Genomic DNA, 17,302 nt, shown 5'->3' with positions numbered 1-17,302 from the left:
TGCCGCTTGTGGATGTTGGAATACTGAGCTACTAGTTGCTTCGCCATAAGCCTTGATTGTGGGTTTCGAAGTAACCATTCATCCCACATCCTGTGCATGTAACCCCTCTGACTAGGGTTACTGGAGTAGTAGCATTCCAACAGAGCCTTATTATCGCATCTCGCCCATCGCCGTCTTGTTCCAGTAGCCCATATGTATACATATGTATATATGTATATAGCCTGCATATATATATATATAACTATATATATATATATAGTTATATATAACTATATATATATATATATATATATATATATATATATATATATATAACTATATATATAGCCTGCATATATATATATATATATATAACTATATAACTATATATATATATATAACTATATATATATAACTATATATATATAGCGGCTGGATAGCTCAATTGGTAAGTCACAGTCTCGAGCGCAATTTTTTAGTAACCTTGTTCTTGGTTACTAAAAAATGGATGAGTTAATTTGCTGTTAGTGATGCGCAGATCGGCTCTAAGGAATCAGCATGTACACATAAATCATCCACCCGCCACCCACCCGAATCCGAAGGAATTATTTGCTGTGACCCCACCCGCATGGACATTTCTCTCCACCTATACCGGTGCCATTGCCTTTTAAATGATGTCAAGCGTGAGCTTTCTAGGTGATTTATTTATTGTGTGTTGTACTGATGTATGAGTGTTCAACAATTTTATTTAATGATCAGAGAGGCTGCTGTCAGTCATTTAAAACGCTTCCATGCACAGTAATGTCACAGCAAATATCGTGGGACATTTAAGCAGAAAAACAAAAAACTCTCGTTATAAACTTGAAGAAGAAGAAGAAGAAGAACACAGAACATTAATTAACATTACAGTAGATCCTGACCGATCCTGTCGGCATGTTGGGAGATTTAAATAATTAATGAAGTTATGCTGCTGTGCCTCATGGGTAAATGCGCACAGCATCTCTCTTAATGGGAAGATGAGTCATGTATTTCATGTAAATTTTTATGACCAGGCCCGCCCGATCATAACTGCGATCTGCGCACCACCAATGCATCACTGTGGTGGTATGCTGCTATACAGGTATGTGTTGGAGTCGATTTGTCAAGTTCATTATATGTTTGCTTTTACAGTTCTATTCCTAGTCAGTCACATTATGTATCAGTAACTGGTGTACTGTCTGCCTGGGTGATTTTCAGTGAACACAAATATTACCATAGTCTAGAGTCATACACCGCCTTGGGAGGATTTAATCCATTATTTCCTTGTCTTGTGATTTGTGAGTGAAATGACAGCAGGCCTACTTGGTCTATCGAACTGTATAGGCATACCTACTCAACTGGACTGGTTATTCAGCCTTAATAGGTGTGTGACTATGGTCTGACATGCCAGTTTGACTGGAAACTCAAAATATTAAGGTGGGGTTTAATGGCTGGGGTCATTGTATATATGTAATATATATTTTATTGATAATACAATTTGGAGTAATTAGCTTGTTACTCAATTATAAGCCCATGTCATTGATAAACTGGACTGAATGTAAAAGTGTAACAAACCAAATGAGTCTCCACTGTGTACTGTCCATGGTTTTGATTAAAATGTATTGTATTAGGTTTAGAACGGCCACTCGGACAACTTCTGTTATGATATCATCTTTTTTATAAACACACAATAAAACACAAATACCAATACCGTTGTTCACGCTGTGTGTAATTTCATGAAGCTAGTTCTGATATTTGCTAAAATGTAGTCACAAGGGACAAGCAACAACTGTCAAACTACACAACGGACACATTCCCACTTCCGGTGTAGACAGGAAGTAAAAGACAAAGTTACGGAGTCGGAGCACTTGCTTGCTGGAACGCATAGGTAAATAATGTATATATTTTTGACACCTTTATCACACTTTTAGAAGACGTTTTGTTGGTAATATCAGATATCGGATCGAAATTGAAAGCAGTAGTATCACCCGAGACGTTAACTAGCGGTGTTTACTCAACCAATCAAATTCAAGCCTGGAGAGCTACAGAGGTATTTTGCCCTGAAGAGTGACTTACAGTTAGCTTTAACCAAAGATGCTCTTTCTAAACCGTCTCTGCTTTAACCCTTAACCAATATAATATTTACGCCCCTTACAAATTCAGATCACCATTCTGTTTAGTGCGTTTAGACCAGGTGCGATATTATAAATTGTTAAGGTAGGATTTAGTCTGGTTGTGCCAATGTTAAAGGAGGTGGAGTGGATATGTACGTAGACACCCTGCGAGGCCTTACTCGGGGGTTATATCGACGTCAATGAGGAAATAACGAACTGTTTTTTTTTTTACAGGCTATCATCAAGTAGCTAGTCAGCTGTCGTCTACTGATTTCCATTTGGTTAACAACACTTTTTTCAGCGGTGAATTAATTGACAAACGGTAACCTTACAACGCATGTCGTCGTTTTGCTAGGACCGGGCAGCAGGAGCCCAAAACCCGACGTTACATTAGCTCCCTGGCTTCTTCACAAAGAGCATATAAAGTTAGTTAGCTAAATTAACGCTACGTGGTGGTTGCTAACAGCGTATTTAATGTTAAGCTACGTAGCTAGCTAAAGGCAACACGGCTAACATTGGGCAACTTTTTTGAGGTGGTTCAAGATGCTTGTTGATTAAGGTTGACGGGAAATCTCCCTGTTAATCCAGGCCATCGTTGTCAGCTAACGTTAGCTACCCGTCTGGAAACACTGGGTGAGCAAACCGAAAGAACTGTCAACCAGTTTATTTTGCTAACGACAATGGTAGCAACCTGTAGTCTTTCCATTAGCTCATATTATTAATACGGCCATTTTTAAATGAGCTCAGTAAGCCGATATTGGCTCCAGTTCAATTAACTAGACGCCAACCCAACTCAAATACCACTTGTTGAACTAATTAATCATAAATTCTTTTCAATAGCTACAAACAATTCATGTTTACCTGTTATAAACATTACTAAAGTTCACCAAAACAGAGCTAGGTCAAGTGTCACTTTCTCCTGGCATGTCAGCCAGGCTGGTTTGTGTCATTAATAACTAACGTTACACTTTGTCCACAGGCTTTGGTAAAGCCATGGCAGATGAAAATACACAGTTCTGTGGCAATTGGTAAGTATGATTAAGGTACATTAAGTGATCATTCAATTTGATATTGTGGTGAAAACAGGTTCTCCTAATTTTCTTTACATTTTTAGCAAACATGATATTCCAGAGGCTAATTTTACTACCCATGAGATCCACTGTCGAAGAAACATTGCACTATGTGATGTATGCCAGGAGCCAGTGCCACGGTCAGATCTGCAGGAGCACAAACAGCAGGAGCATACACAGGTAAAATCTGAACAACAATACCGGAGACTTTAACATAACTCCTGCAATAGATGTGTGCTGCTTTTAAGGGCAGGCTTAATACCAAAAAGTAGAAAAATGTGTGTTATCTGCATAGCCTGGAACAGCTAATCAATATGTGTGAACATTAGTTAATCCAAACCCAGGAAACTGTGAATTGAGCCTCTGACATTTGTGATTTTTATGTCTCAAGAGTAAAAAAGCCATTTTGTGTTCACTTTTATTTCAGATCACATGCAAGTGCGGTTTGAAGATTGAAAAAAATCATATTGATGTGCATCAGGTATTTCTGAATTACGTTTTTCTTCCCTGTTTATAACTCTAACATTGAACTATCTTGATTAAAGCCTCAAATTGTGCTTCTTCACGATTGTTGTCTCTTTCAGAGCTCTGAATGTTGTCAGCGGCTGGTCCCGTGCCAATACTGTGAACTGGAGATTGTTTTCACTCAGTCCAAAGAACATGAGGATTATTGCGGTACACGCACTGAGCCCTGCTCACACTGCAAGTGCAATGTAATGTTGAGGGAACAAGCTTTGCATCCGGTCTTATGTGGCAGCCTTACACCGCCCCAAGAGAGGAACAACAGCCGGACAAGTCGCAGTCCAGTAGAACCACAGGCTCCAGGACCATGGTTTGAAGCCCACTCCATCCGAAACCTCCTAAGGGCCCAAGAGAGAGGCCCAAAAAATAATAACATCAGTGCAGCAGAACAACAGGCCTTTCCCCGGCCATTTGATCACAGAGTTTATAACACTTCAAGGGGACCTCAAGGCTCAGGAGACTGGAAGAATTCTGCCCCGAGAAATACATTTAGCCACTGTGAGTTTATCAATGACTTATTGAATATTAAATTTCCTGTGGGGGAAAAAAGTGCCCACCAGGCTTAATTATGCATTGGACAAAATATTTACCAATATAGCTTTAAATATCTGTAAAAGCAATTTAAAGTTGCCGTGTGGAGTTTCTTGTAAACAAACAAAAGTTATGTTTACATCCAGTGTTTCTTACCAAAACACATTGTGTGTATCCATGAGGTGTAACAGACATGTCAAATGCATTTCTTCCCCATAAAAAATTTGTAAAGCCAATTTTAAATGAATATTTTGAAGCGTGCATTGTTTACATAAATCTTTTGTTGCTAGCTGTCTTCTTCTTTATTGCTTTTGAGGGCGCATTGTTACGCTTCTTTGTGTTACTGCCACTAACTGTCAATCGGCGAAATAGCGTGAAACCAGCGGCAAGAATGTCTGTTGCGTCGCTTGTGTCCTCAAGTGTGCACTATACAAACAAAAAGGGGACCCACTTGTAAAGATTTTGCTCACAGCACTACTAGTGCCCACAGGTTACCTTTTTAAACTTTCAATTCTTCTATAGTATCACCAAATTTGCTTCACATAAATTTTACATCTTGTTGAAAATCACTCAAAAGTGAGTCTGTAACACACAAATATGTGACTGTAAGTGTTACTGTCAATTTTTTAATTATTATTTTTTTTTTTATGAAGGCAGAGGATTTGCAGTAGATGCCCCTGGAAAATATCTTTCATCAAAATCAATTCAGAGATTTTGCTGGCTCATCATAATGCTAATGTGGTCCCAAACAGAGGGCCAAAGAACACATTGCATATGTTGCTATCCTTGATTTGATTGTGTGTATTCAAATTTTGAGGTTTGCCTGACCAGCAATAAGGAACTTTTTATCACCAGAGTGGTAAAAACAAATTATGGGTTTAACATTAACAAATTAAATGGAACAAATCTTAAAACATTGAAATATCTTTTTCTCCCATTACTGTACCGATAGACTAGAACTAAGTTGCCGTGCTGCTGCTTGCAGCCATATTATAACTTGTTTCTTGAAATAACTGTATAATTTTTTTCTTGTAGTGCTGGGGCAGAGTGATTTTCTGACTAGCAGCAGCAGCAATAGTACATGGCCACCTAGTGAGCTCACACTGGATGAGGATTCATCAGGCCTGGACTACATGTTGGCTCTCAGCCTGCAGAGTGATGGAGAATCAGTGGCTGGAGGTGTAGAGGGCAACCTGTGGAGTGGTATCTGGGACCACAAGATTGGAAAAACGTCGAACACCTCTGTAAACTCTCCACTCTCTCCGCCCAACAACAACTACCCAAACTTCACTACAAGCACAAGTGCAGTTCAGGACCATGATCAAACAGGTAAGTTAGTGTTGATTAAAATACTTCAAGTTATTCTGTTGTCATTCTGTTCTTTGTTAATGATTTTAAATTGTTTTTATAGATACCATGCTGCCTTGTGAGTTTTGCGAAGAGCTGTTTCCTGAAGAGGACCTCATTTTGCATCAGGTTAGAGATGTGATTATATTCTTTTGGTTACACTGTTACACCCCATTGCTCAGGGGGTCGACTCATGATGCAAAAAGTGCTGAATATCTGATATTGATTTAGACAAACATTTTTAAATTTGGGGATTAAATCGTGCCTAAGGCATGGTGGGATCTAAACATATTAACAGCACGCCTACACACCAAACAGGGTCACTGTGCTCACAGAATCCTGATATGGACAAAAGCACTATGTTCACAATACATTGAGAAGTGGCCTAAAAAAGACTGCCATGTGTTACATTTATAGACTTGTAAAATCTTGGCTTTCACTGATAATAAAGCTCTTTAGTTTAACTTTTTGCTGATTTTCATCGTCACCTAGATGTCATGTCCCCATGTTTCCTAAGGCTGTTGTGCTTCCGGCTGTAAGGAGACATGGTTCATCCTAGTTTACAGAAAACTAGGTTTTCTTGTAGTGAGGGCAGCTCAGAAGATACTTAGGCAATAGAAAGTGAATTAAAAAAACAGAGAGAAAACACAAATGAGCTGCTGATCATCCTCAAGAGTAATTAAAGTAACTGAATTGTCTTTATATACATTTAAGTACTCTTTCATTCTCTTTTTTTCAATATGACTGAAGACCAATAACCAAAAGCTTGTATGTAAAGAGATAGTGTGCATATTTTAGTTGCAGATTCATTAGCTTTTCTTTGTTGTTTATGTGATATTATCTGTCCATCATCTAGTTAATGTTTTTAGCCTGGTAACTGATAGACATTTTTGTTTTCCGGGCTTCTGAGCCTGTGAGCAGTGACACACTAACATCATAATCAAATGCTAGTTCTGAATTCATGTCCATATTCAAGTAAAGTATTTCTGATTCTGAAAATATACAGATAATGTTGGAGGAAAAAACTGCTGAAGTACTCTACAGTACAACACATGAGAAAAGGAGGGCAGTTTTTAATTCCAGCTCTATATCTGCATGCATGACGAAGTGGCAAAAGCGAAAAATACAACCAGAACCTGACTGACAGATATAACCAGCCTAACAGACCCTTTTCATTCTGCCTACTGAATCCAGTACTTGCTGATGTTCTGAAATATTTGAACCTGATTCCACACCCACTTCCAGTTTAAGTTACCATAGTGTTGGAAAAACTTGTGACCAACATATTTTATCATGGTGCATTCTGTTTTTCTTCTGAAACCTGACCACAGGCTGCCCCCCTTCCCTCTAGGATTCTGCATTGTCAAAATGTTGAGAAATGAATCTGTGTATGCACACATCTAATCTGTAAAATGCTCAGATCCAGTCAGATATCACATAGCATGCAAACATTTGCATACCCTTCTTTATCTTTGTTTCAGACAGTTCACAGTCCGGTCACAGCCTTTGCCTGTTTGAACACGTGGCCCTCATCTCCATCTAGTAGGGACATGATGACTTGATTTTAAGCAGGTTTGACATAGATTTCAACCTTTTGTATACCTTTCAGACTGGGTGCAGCCCCGCCTCCGCCTTTGCGTCTTTCAGCAAGCAGCCCACGTCTCCACCTAAAGAGGACAGGATGAGCAGGAATGCTTCAGGGCTGATGAGCAACCTCCCTGACACACTTGCTTCAAACATCCCCACTTTCCCTCGGTCAGTCTCCCCTGCCTCCTACAGTCCTCCAGCCAGTCCACTAGAGGGCGATGTGGTTATTCCATGTGAATTCTGTGGCATTGCTCTAGAGGAGGCTGTTGTCTTTCACCATCAGGTATGTCACCAATCAAGTTAGATATATACCGTGAGATACATAGAGATTTCCACATTATGACCTTATATTGTCCCTGTAAAAATAAATAAAATGGATATATTTGTTCTAATGTTGTGTGATATTTTATTTTTTGTGTGTTTTTATATCTAGGACAAATGTGATATGCGTCCTCAGACTGCCCATCCACTGAATAATCTAACAAGAACATCTGTCAAAAAACCACTGAGCCCTGGTAAAGACACCTTTGGCGGGATGTCTCCAGATTTTCAAAGGACAGTAAACCACCAAGGTAATGTATAGAATTTACTTTTAAATATATTAAATATTAAAAAACAGATACAAATTAGATGAAAGCAAATCAATAACGCAGAAAATCTACAGAAAATCTGATAATACAATTTGCAGTACAAACATGCTGTAGTGTCTTTATTATAGATTCATTTATTTTTATGTGACAACCCTGTTTACTGTAAAATGAGTGAACAGTGTCCTCTCGCAATAGAAAACCAAAACTTTATGATGTATAAGAACAAAACCCGAAAAAAGCACTAAATTTAAAATGCTACTTTTTTGAAACTTGCAAGTTAATTTTCTCTTTAAAGAGGTGTTGATAAAACTTTAAGTGTTTCAGGGTAGTGTGGTGGTTTTGTATTAGATTGCATTATAATGAAACATTTTTTAAAAAATGTTACTTCCACATGTATGTAAATGGGGTTAAGTATTTAGCATTCAATTCAACACCACCAACTATAGCATGAAATTACAAAACATCTTTCTGACAGTATGAACAAACATTACACATACAAAACTAGTTTGTATGGCTATTTTATTTGATCGCATTATATTTTGGAGGTTTTGTTGATGTGTACAGGAGTTTTTCTCTGGTCACTATGTGTTTGTGTGTTTATTTACACATATTGTGTGTCTTGTTCCACAATTAGGTGACTTCTTGGAGGAGGACTTTGGATTTGACAGAGACACACCACCAGGACAAAACCCAAGGGAATGGCCGAGAGGCTACATTGGACTACCAAGTCAAAGGAAGACGTCCAACTGTGATGCATCTGTATCAAACAGACCTCAGTATGGCAGAGAAGCAGAAGGGGCTCAGTCGTCTTTCTGTGACACTGAGAAGTCTGGTTCTGCATCTCTAAAGGGGTAAAAGCAACGATCAAGTCCTTGGAAACTCATTTTTGAACTTAATTTGAATTACTTTAGCTCTACTTGACCCATTCAGAATTTCTTCAATAAATAATGATTTGTACTTTTTTAAAATTGTATTATTAATATTCTGATTTGAATGAATTTGTCCACCAGAGTACATCTACCAGAAAATAAAGAAGGGAGAGGGAACATAAGGAATCCAATGACAAAGGTACACCTCAGGTTTCTTATCTCTATCACATTCTGTTGTTTACTGTACATGATGGACAGTACAATGAATGCATTGTCTGTAGGGTTGATGTCAATGCTTTGTTTGTATGTGGTCCAAGTGGAAACACATTACCAACCTCTGTGCATTCAAGCTAGGAAGGTGAGAAAATTAAAGGCACACGTATCTCAAGTGTTTCTTGAGATACTCTGATTTTTCTAGGTGTTTTTTTCCCTCTGAACCACATTTTTGAGAGAAGTTTTATATCAGCATACAGCCACTGCAAAAGGTTTACCTAGACCTAGACAGTGTAAATTCTGCTTAAGGGTGGATTTTCCGTTTAAGGCCACTTAAAATAACTTTGCGTCTGTAAAAAGACTTTCAATTGTATTTTTTCCATTTGCAGTTGCCCAAGAAGCAGAATGAAGAGCAGCAGGAAGAGTGAGAGCAGGAACATCTGGAGAAGTAGAAAAACCAAATCTCCTACCCTGCTTTTCATTTATCTTTTTGCACACTTGAAAATGAAGCATATACCTATCTGATAAGTGCCTGTGTGAGTATTAGTATCTTGCAGTTTATATTTTGATGAATTTTACTATTAATGTCTAAGCAGGTAATTTGGTTTATTCATGCATATTCTGCTTTATTTCAAGATTTGTTTCAAACGTTTGTATGTCTAACATCTAGCCTTAACAGATAAATTATAAAATGGAATTTTCGCTTAGTTTTTTGTTTTTTATTTTAACTGTACAAGTAGTGGCATGGCTCATTAAGAACACTGAGAACATCAAACACATGACTTTGTCAGTGTGCATTTGTCTAACTTAATCTTGACCTTGTTATTCCAGCCAAGGACATTTTGTTTTCACCTGTTTGCCAGTTCCTTCCTGATTTCTGCAACTTTATGTAACCTAAAGCACTTTGATAGATTATTTTGTTAAAAAGGGCTTGAGGAACAGATTTGATCAATTTATGCATCTTTGACCAAGAAAAAAAATAACTGTATTATCGAACACTTGTCTTTTTATACTGTCGAACTTTTGTCTTTATTACTCTTCAATAATCTTTAGATTTTTTTTAAGTCATAACTATAGAACTATATATGTGGTGTTATGATGAGATGGCTTTTGAAGCAGTGTCTCCTGTCCAGTCTTCTTTTAAGTAGTGTGAATAGTGTTGTGTGCTGCTCCTCCGAATAGGATTTAAGATTGATGAGAAGTATTTTGTGTGTAGCATAGGGTCCACTTTAGAAATACATATAAAATAGGCAACCTTGTGCCTCAGAGGTTAAGAGTCTTGAGAACGCCAGAGCAGTTTCCTGATTAACATCTAATCAACAAGCTCAACTAGTGAGGAGGAAATAATCAGTGAAATCACCTGGTGTGGTGTTTGGTTGGAATTCAGGCACTCATAGCACATGGCTCGCTATTCCTGTTTGAAGAACAACTGTCTTGATGCTCTTTGTCTTGTGCGGCTATTAAATGTTTAATGAGGACATTCATGGTTTCACTTTGTATTCTGTCAGTGTTGTTTCATACCTCCTTTATACGTCTAGCTCACCTCAGTTCAGAAGTAAGGCTAAAAGATCTGTTTTTTAATTTCCAGATTTCCAACAGCCACTTAACCACCTTATCATTTGTTTTATGCCTTGTTAACTATCATATCTTGTGGGTGCCCTTTTGTGAGGGGTGATAAATGCATTAGAGGAGCAGAACAAGCTTTGACAACAATGCTGCTGTTTTGAATGTATTTGAGTGGCATCATAGTATAGACAGTTTTTCAGTCACACCAAGATCGAGCAAATGTTTGTTGTGACTATTACAACTTTACATGACTGAATATGAAGAAGTTTGGAAAAACCTGAATCTTAATGAACATTAATCATACATGAAAAGCTCCATTAGATGTTTCAGATCACATTGTATTTCTGTCACTGCCAGTGTCACATAATGAGGGAATGAAGCATGATTTTCCATAAGAGTAGCACCTTAGACCTTAGTATTTAGTTTACTTTCAAAACAGTCTACAGTGAACAATCTACACTGATGTAAAACCTTGGATGGGAAGAAATACAGCAGTTCTCTTGAGATTTTTTTCATTTATCAGAAGACCAATCTGTTACAATAAGTGAATATAATATAAACCTGAAGAGGACTGCTGGAGAAAATTGTACCTATTGTAATGTAAATGTTGAAATAAATACACTTCACTGTCTGGTCATTAAAGGGAAAATCAACCTTAAAGTACGATTCGTGTTTGATATTTATTGACTGAATCAGGACCACTTTTTTGAACCTCTGGTAGTGAAAAATAGCCAACATCTTTATTGTTATTGAGGGACTTTTTTGCTTATAAATAAGCTGCCTCAGAAAGGGAAATAAGGGAATCAAGGTTATATTGCCTTGATGCATTTAAAGTGGTGGACATCTGAAGTCGTCCACATGATCATGTCTTCATAACCAAACAGCAAGTGAATTTTCCTTTGAATATGTTTTCATGAAATACATTAGACAGGGCAGTAGCTACCATTGAGGATACTGAGGTCGTTTTTTCTGGGAATTTAAAAATGTACACATTGGGTATTTTTTTAGGTCAATTCCAGTATTGTCACACTTATGACAATTAAATAAAGTATTCAGTATTTCTCCACCAGAATTGAATTCCTGGCCTCCTGGATTTGAAACAGAATTTAGACCTTTTTATGGGGAGATAAAAATCCTATTGCTTTCTTTTCCAGGTTTGTAATTTCCTTACACTTTTCCCAGGAAGTTTCCTGAAATGAACTCCGTAATACTAATTGGTACTAATTATAGGGAAATTAGAGAAGAGAAATTAGTTATTTAGTTTGTTGAGTTGTGTTTTTTAAGTAATTGGTGTCTGAGTAGTGGACGCCACTAAGATAAGATAAGCCTTTGCAGCAGCACCAGGACAGAATAAGCACAGATAGAGAAAGTAAAAAAAAATTCTAATAATTGGTAGATAAAACTAAAATAAGAATAGAAGTAAAAAAAAGTACTATACAAGAGCAATTAAAGACAAAGTGGTGACAGTGGTGTGATAAATAGCAGCAGAGTTAGCAAGTCTAGTATATGTAAACAGTGTACACCAGACTAATATCTAAGTAATGATACGTACTGTATGTCTGTATTAGTATAGAAATAGAATATAATCGGACTATATAATGTGATTAGACAGTATAAGACATTAACATAGTATAGTATAGTATGGGACATAAGATATAGTATAAGGTGAACTGTAACTCACAATACAACACTAACAATGAAAACTACTATATAAAGACAATTACAGAATGGAAGTACAGTGAATACAATTGCTGAAAAAATAACAACAAAATTATTAAAAACAGGCTCTGATTTCATGAAAATCTTAAGGATTATAATGCCTATATTTGAGCCTCCACACACACAGCGCTTCAGTGGCTCTAATCACCCCCCATACATGGAGGCTATATTGCGTCTTCCCACAGAGCGGCGCGCTTTGAATGAGCGCCGGGAGAAGCCGGGGACAGAGAGGGGCGGGCTTACCTTTCAGTGGGAATCCTCGTTTCAAAAAGCTGCCAACGTCCCCTTGTAAGAGAGTGTGGGCCTGTTTCTGCTTCCACTGCAACTCAAGAGACGACAAAAGGGGACCGAAATATGCTCTGCGTAAGTGGGACACGGGTTTATTTTCGTTGACCCAGAAGAAGTTTCTGACTTTAACTGCGCTGAAGCTTGAGACAGACTGCACTGAGAAAAAAGAAGACACAATACAAGCCACAAGTCGTACAGGTGGCAGACCACACGTTGACCGGGGAACCAGATCACACCAAGAGACTCACCATCCAGACCTCGTCTCACCTGAGCCTGACGAAAAAGATTAAAATGTCCATGGAGAGTTATTCGGCGCTGGATGAGTCCTCTCTCCGAGCCTTGGTGAGTAGAAGAAGGGAGATGCTCTGAACTGAGCTGCTACCTGCCTGGGATGGTTTTAAATTAATAATAACATTCTGATGTAACTCAGTTTATCGTCATTATCTTTAGTTTGCTTTCTGTACATCATATGAAGTTGTATCACACTGGTTAATTCCTTTATATGGGGATGAAGTCTTGTAATGTGAATTAATTTCTCAATATATTGGTATAGGTCTATACTGTTACTACACCATGGTACCTTGATTTAAGGGCCATAATACTATAACATAGTATAACATCCTTTTTTGACATTACTGTTATTTTCATGGCATCTCTCCTTTGATCATTCATACATGACAGGATTATTCTGACAGATGGTCTGCACACATACAGTGTTTCTTGTAGCTCTGTGTGCCTTTTACAGACCACAGTTCATCCTCAGTGTGAAACTGAAACAATTAGTCAATTATTGTTTAATATTTTGGGTTTTTGACTGTCAATCAGACAAAATAAGACATCTGAAGGGGTCACCTTGGGTTTGAGGAATTGTAATGGGCTTTTTCACAATTTTTTGACATTTGATAGAATAAATGATCGATTAACTGAGAAAATAATCAAAGGATAATGAAAATTATTGTTAGTTGCAAATGTAATGAAGTGTGTCTGACTGTCAGAAGTGCGATGGGCGGTACATGCAGCTATTAACAGATACTTGTTTGGTGTTTTTAGGAGCGTAAACTAGTTTTAAAACCATAAGTTGATTAATCGATTAGTCATAATGTCAGCAATTTTGATAATCGATTAACCGTTTAAGTCAACTGTCAAGCAAAAATGCACAGACACTTGCTCGTTCTAGCTTCTCAAATGTGAGGATTTGTTGTTTTTCTCTGTTTTATATCACTGTGCATTTAAACTCTCTGGGTTCTGGACTGGAGATTTGGGTAAAAAAACAAGCAATTTAGAGATGTCACTGAACTCTGGGACATTTTGATGCAAATTTTTACAATTTTCTGACACTAAATGATTGATCAATTAATCAAATAAGTAACTGACAGATTGATCCATGAAGAAAATAATAGTTAGTTTTAGCCCAAATCTTAATCTACAAAGACAGGAACTGACTCAATTAAATGTTTTCATGTGATTCCTTATTGATGACACACAGCAGACATATCTCTATTACAAAATGGTGGAAGAAAGTAACGCTAATTTCTCTTGTAGTGATTCACAGTGATATATTACGTTTTCTGAAGTAGACATTATGTCACAAGTGTGAGCAGCAAATCCGTATTGAGTGAACATGTACAAAAAAGAAGACTTCCTGGTTCACAGTCACATTAGTCATGTCCTAGTTATTTCCTGAATCAGAGAAAGGTGAGACATTTGTCTGTCTGACATATATCATGATACCTGTAACACAGACACGTTTACAAGGACGCATGAGTCAGCCTGTCCTTGTTTAGACATAGTTACACTGGGTTTGTCTGAATCACACTTACATGTACGCAACAGTACATCTGAAACATCTGGGCAACACTGTCCTTACTATGGTTTTTCATTCTGGAATAATAACTAACCTGAATATATAATGAACAAGAGGTTTGTGTCATTTAAGTTGGGATGAGTTAGTGGTGAAATACAGTGGTGTTGTTGACCATCTGTCAGATTGAACTACAGTGTTTAAACTGACTTCTAAAGTCATTATCCTGACCAGTTGCATTCCTCGCTTTAAGAAGAGGCCATCTCAGAAAAAACATTTTGATTTCTGTTCTTAAAGATCAGTAAACCTGACAAGGAAAGGCTGTTTACTTTGGAACAAGGCGGGGTATAAATGTAATGTTTTGTTGACCTGTCTGAGACTATTTAAACCGTATAAAGACCGCCGGCCTTTTATTTCCCCAAAGTCTGGAATCGTTTGGCCAAGAGCTTTTTTTCACATAAATCACTTAAATGCCAAACGTTTATCACAAGTGACATTATAATAGTGGGAGATCAGGAATATATCAAGGAAATAATATTCATCTTTCAGCATAATGATTTACTTTTAACTAGGGTATTGGTTGCTTTGATCAGTAAGTTTATGAGTTTATTTATAGAGGAACAAAGCAGGACATATAGAGTTGAAATGAATATAAAGCAGGAAAGACTAAAAATGGTTACTACAGATTTTTGCAGTGGAAAGAATAAAGACATCTCAAGCTTTTTGCTGGACCTCTTTATTTTTCTAATACTGTGTTTGTTGTAGTTTTATCTTTTAATGAGTAGAGCTCCAGATTTACAGGTGTATGTGAGTCAGAGGACTCCCTTCCATCTGCTTTTTATCTCAGTAATATTTTATTTCAGAGATGTTTTTGCAATAATTGCATTACATTAGACCTCAGCTCATTGTTGTTAGAGAAATCAAGCTTTGTCTGAATCTTCCTGTATGGCCCGTATTCTGAGCTCGCTGTAAAAATGCTGGCATTGTCTAGAGAGCTGCAGCAGCAGAATAAAACATGCATCATGCAGACGGTGGAACTCATGGGGTTTATCATCATGTGATGCGCAACACATTACTGAGGTGGATTTGAAATGCCTCCTCTTCTTAGTGCTGAGTGTCTTCCTCACAGCTTCCCTCCCTCAGATGTGACCACCAGCCGTAAGGTCACCAAGATCCCACATTTTCACTGATGGTGTTTGTGGTGACTCGAGTGTCAGGGTTTTCCACATTCAACTTGGTCTCAAAGGAAACAAACTCTGATTAAACTTCATATGGGGTTGTGATGAAATTTTAAATTCTGCTCCACAGGGACATGAATGGAGCCTTTTGTGTTTAGTTTTTATGAAATCGAACACCCTATTATGTGGTGTTTTATATTCAGTTGAGAAGTTTGTGAATTAAGAATTGTTTTTCAGGACACTAGTAAAAGATGATGGACACTCAGAGATGCCCAGGCTTAATTAAACTGGTAGTAAAGCCGGGTGGAGGAGCTTCTATTAAACAACAGTTGGATAACGAACACATACTCCAGGCCTGTGTTGTACTTAATGAACTAAACAGTCAGAAGGTCATATGGCGGCTTCTCTAACGCCACTAATCCCATCTCTACACTTCTATTCAAAACCCAGGCTGCCTTTTATATTGCTCATTTAATCCCCTCCATGACGACCAGGCAAAGCATTTTTCTTTTCTCTTGGCCACCACAATTATTTAAATATCCACAAAAATAATCAGTTGGTGTCCCAGTTTCTTTGGGAGAGGACGTTTGTTGCGGGTCATCTGTCTGAATGGTGCTCAAGATCTGTGGACACAAAAAGACAAAACCTGCCGAGGCCAGTCGAAGAAAAGCTCTTTCCAGCCAAACCACTCCAACCACTATCACTTAAAAATAGATTTTATCAGCTGATTGCCAGTTTGGAGTGTGATGATTATCAGTTGTTACACCCCTGAATCTGATCTGCTGTGTGGCAGTAGTTTCCTGTGTGAATGTGTCAAACCTGCAGGACGAGCCAGGTCTGCAGGTGTCTGTTTATGTGGCACTTGTGCACCTGCCTACTTGGCTAAGAATACGGTTTGACTTAAGCATCTGTCAGCCACACCATGATCTCCCTTCTAATTATCTCTGAACCCCCTCCCCGCTGCATCCTCGGAAGTTTGCAGGAAAAGTCTAAATTTCAATATATGCCAGAAATCCTGTTGTCTTATTGTCTTTTACAGTTTGTGGTCTGTTAATGCACAAGTCTGTCTTTTCCTTTTTGAATTGACACGACCGCTTGGAGACTTTTCCGCCTGTGGCGCCTGCTGGGCTGATTTCACATGCTGCATGTCTCACATAATGATTTGTAACTAGTCTTTCCAGCCCTGTGACCGTCCTTTCTCCCTGGTGAGCAAGAAGCATTCACACATGTTTAAAATAGGGCAATTTCACTCTGTGGTCTGGCCTCGGTTGATATATGGGACCCCTGGGCTTTAGTTTTATGGCTCTCTGGACCCTTTGTGTGTTGACAAGGGCTCAACGGTTACAGTCGGAGAGGAAGAATGGGTTTGTTTTGTAGGCTCTCGGTACAGTCCCAGCTTCTCCTTAGCCCCTGGAGACATGGTCCAAAATGTCAGCCTCATCATTAGGAACGAATAAATCGGAAAAATTACGCTGCATTATATAACTGTCTGCGACATTCTAAGGATATATGTGCTGTGTGTTTTTTTTTATGTTGTCTTAAGCAAATGTTATCAGGGGCAGTATTTGTTTAAAGTCATTTTTCATTTTGATCGTATTTTGTTAAAGTAAAATACAGCTGCAACAATTAGTCGATAGAAAATTAATTGGCAACTATTATAATAATGGAATAATTTGGCAAAAATGCCAAACATTTGCTGAAGATTTGAGGCTTTTCTTTGTCATACATGATAGTACTTAATATGTTTGGGTTTTGGACAGTTGGTCAGACAAAACAAAACATTTGAAAACGTTACCTTGGGCTGTGGAAAATTATAAAGGGCGCTTTTCACTATTTACACTATTAACACTACAATTACATTTGTACTATTTTAATAATTCTAGGTGGCACTGTGCCCCCAAAAAAACCTC

At 37.9% G+C, this 17,302-nt stretch overlaps 2 protein-coding genes across 11 annotated transcripts in view; both read left to right on the top strand.

The window, feature by feature from the left end:
- The first annotated feature begins 1,782 nt into the window (after positions 1-1,782).
- On the top strand, positions 1,783-10,320 carry trafd1 (TRAF-type zinc finger domain containing 1). Of its 5 annotated transcripts, none has more exons than XM_044196519.1 (12): positions 1,783-1,885; positions 3,091-3,139; positions 3,226-3,361; positions 3,609-3,662; positions 3,766-4,201; positions 5,270-5,563; positions 5,646-5,710; positions 7,191-7,451; positions 7,602-7,740; positions 8,393-8,609; positions 8,769-8,826; positions 9,230-10,320. In XM_044196519.1, the coding sequence occupies exons 2-12, from the start codon at positions 3,105-3,107 to the stop codon at positions 9,266-9,268; spliced, it is 1,734 nt and encodes a 577-aa protein (XP_044052454.1). In that variant the 5' UTR covers positions 1,783-1,885; positions 3,091-3,104; the 3' UTR covers positions 9,269-10,320. The 5 variants fall into 5 exon arrangements, with proteins under 5 accessions (XP_044052454.1, XP_044052456.1, XP_044052453.1 ...); XM_044196521.1 differs by lacking the exon at positions 1,783-1,885 and adding an exon at positions 1,948-2,047; XM_044196518.1 differs by lacking the exon at positions 1,783-1,885 and adding an exon at positions 2,102-2,433.
- A 1,996-nt stretch (positions 10,321-12,316) lies between these two features.
- smtnb (smoothelin b) overlaps positions 12,317-17,302 on the top strand; it is a 49,918-nt gene continuing 44,932 nt past the window's right edge. For 4 of the 6 annotated variants that reach the window (XR_006378123.1, XM_044197363.1, XM_044197361.1 and 1 more), the window contains exon 1: positions 12,317-12,755. Coding sequence is in view for 5 of the 6 variants with exons in the window: in XM_044197363.1 (XP_044053298.1) it covers positions 12,705-12,755 (51 nt within the window). In the remaining variant the exon portion in view is untranslated. The remainder of the gene's footprint in view (positions 12,756-17,302) is intronic. The other 2 variants (XM_044197365.1, XM_044197367.1) reach the window with 1 other exon arrangement.

This window comes from Siniperca chuatsi, linkage group LG5, assembly GCF_020085105.1.
Source record: "Siniperca chuatsi isolate FFG_IHB_CAS linkage group LG5, ASM2008510v1, whole genome shotgun sequence".
Lineage (NCBI taxonomy): Eukaryota > Metazoa > Chordata > Actinopteri > Centrarchiformes > Sinipercidae > Siniperca > Siniperca chuatsi.
Note: the sequence above shows the minus strand (reverse complement) of the source record. Positions and strands in the feature narration are given on the sequence as shown.

Coding starts and splice junctions, on each gene's coding strand:
- trafd1 (XM_044196519.1), top strand. CDS start 3,105: ATGGCAGATGAAAATACACAGTTCTGTGGCAATTG. Junction 5,711..7,190: donor AGGACCTCATTTTGCATCAG/GTTAGAGATGTG, acceptor TATACCTTTCAG/ACTGGGTGCAGCCCCGCCTC. Junction 7,741..8,392: donor AAGGACAGTAAACCACCAAG/GTAATGTATAGA, acceptor TTCCACAATTAG/GTGACTTCTTGGAGGAGGAC.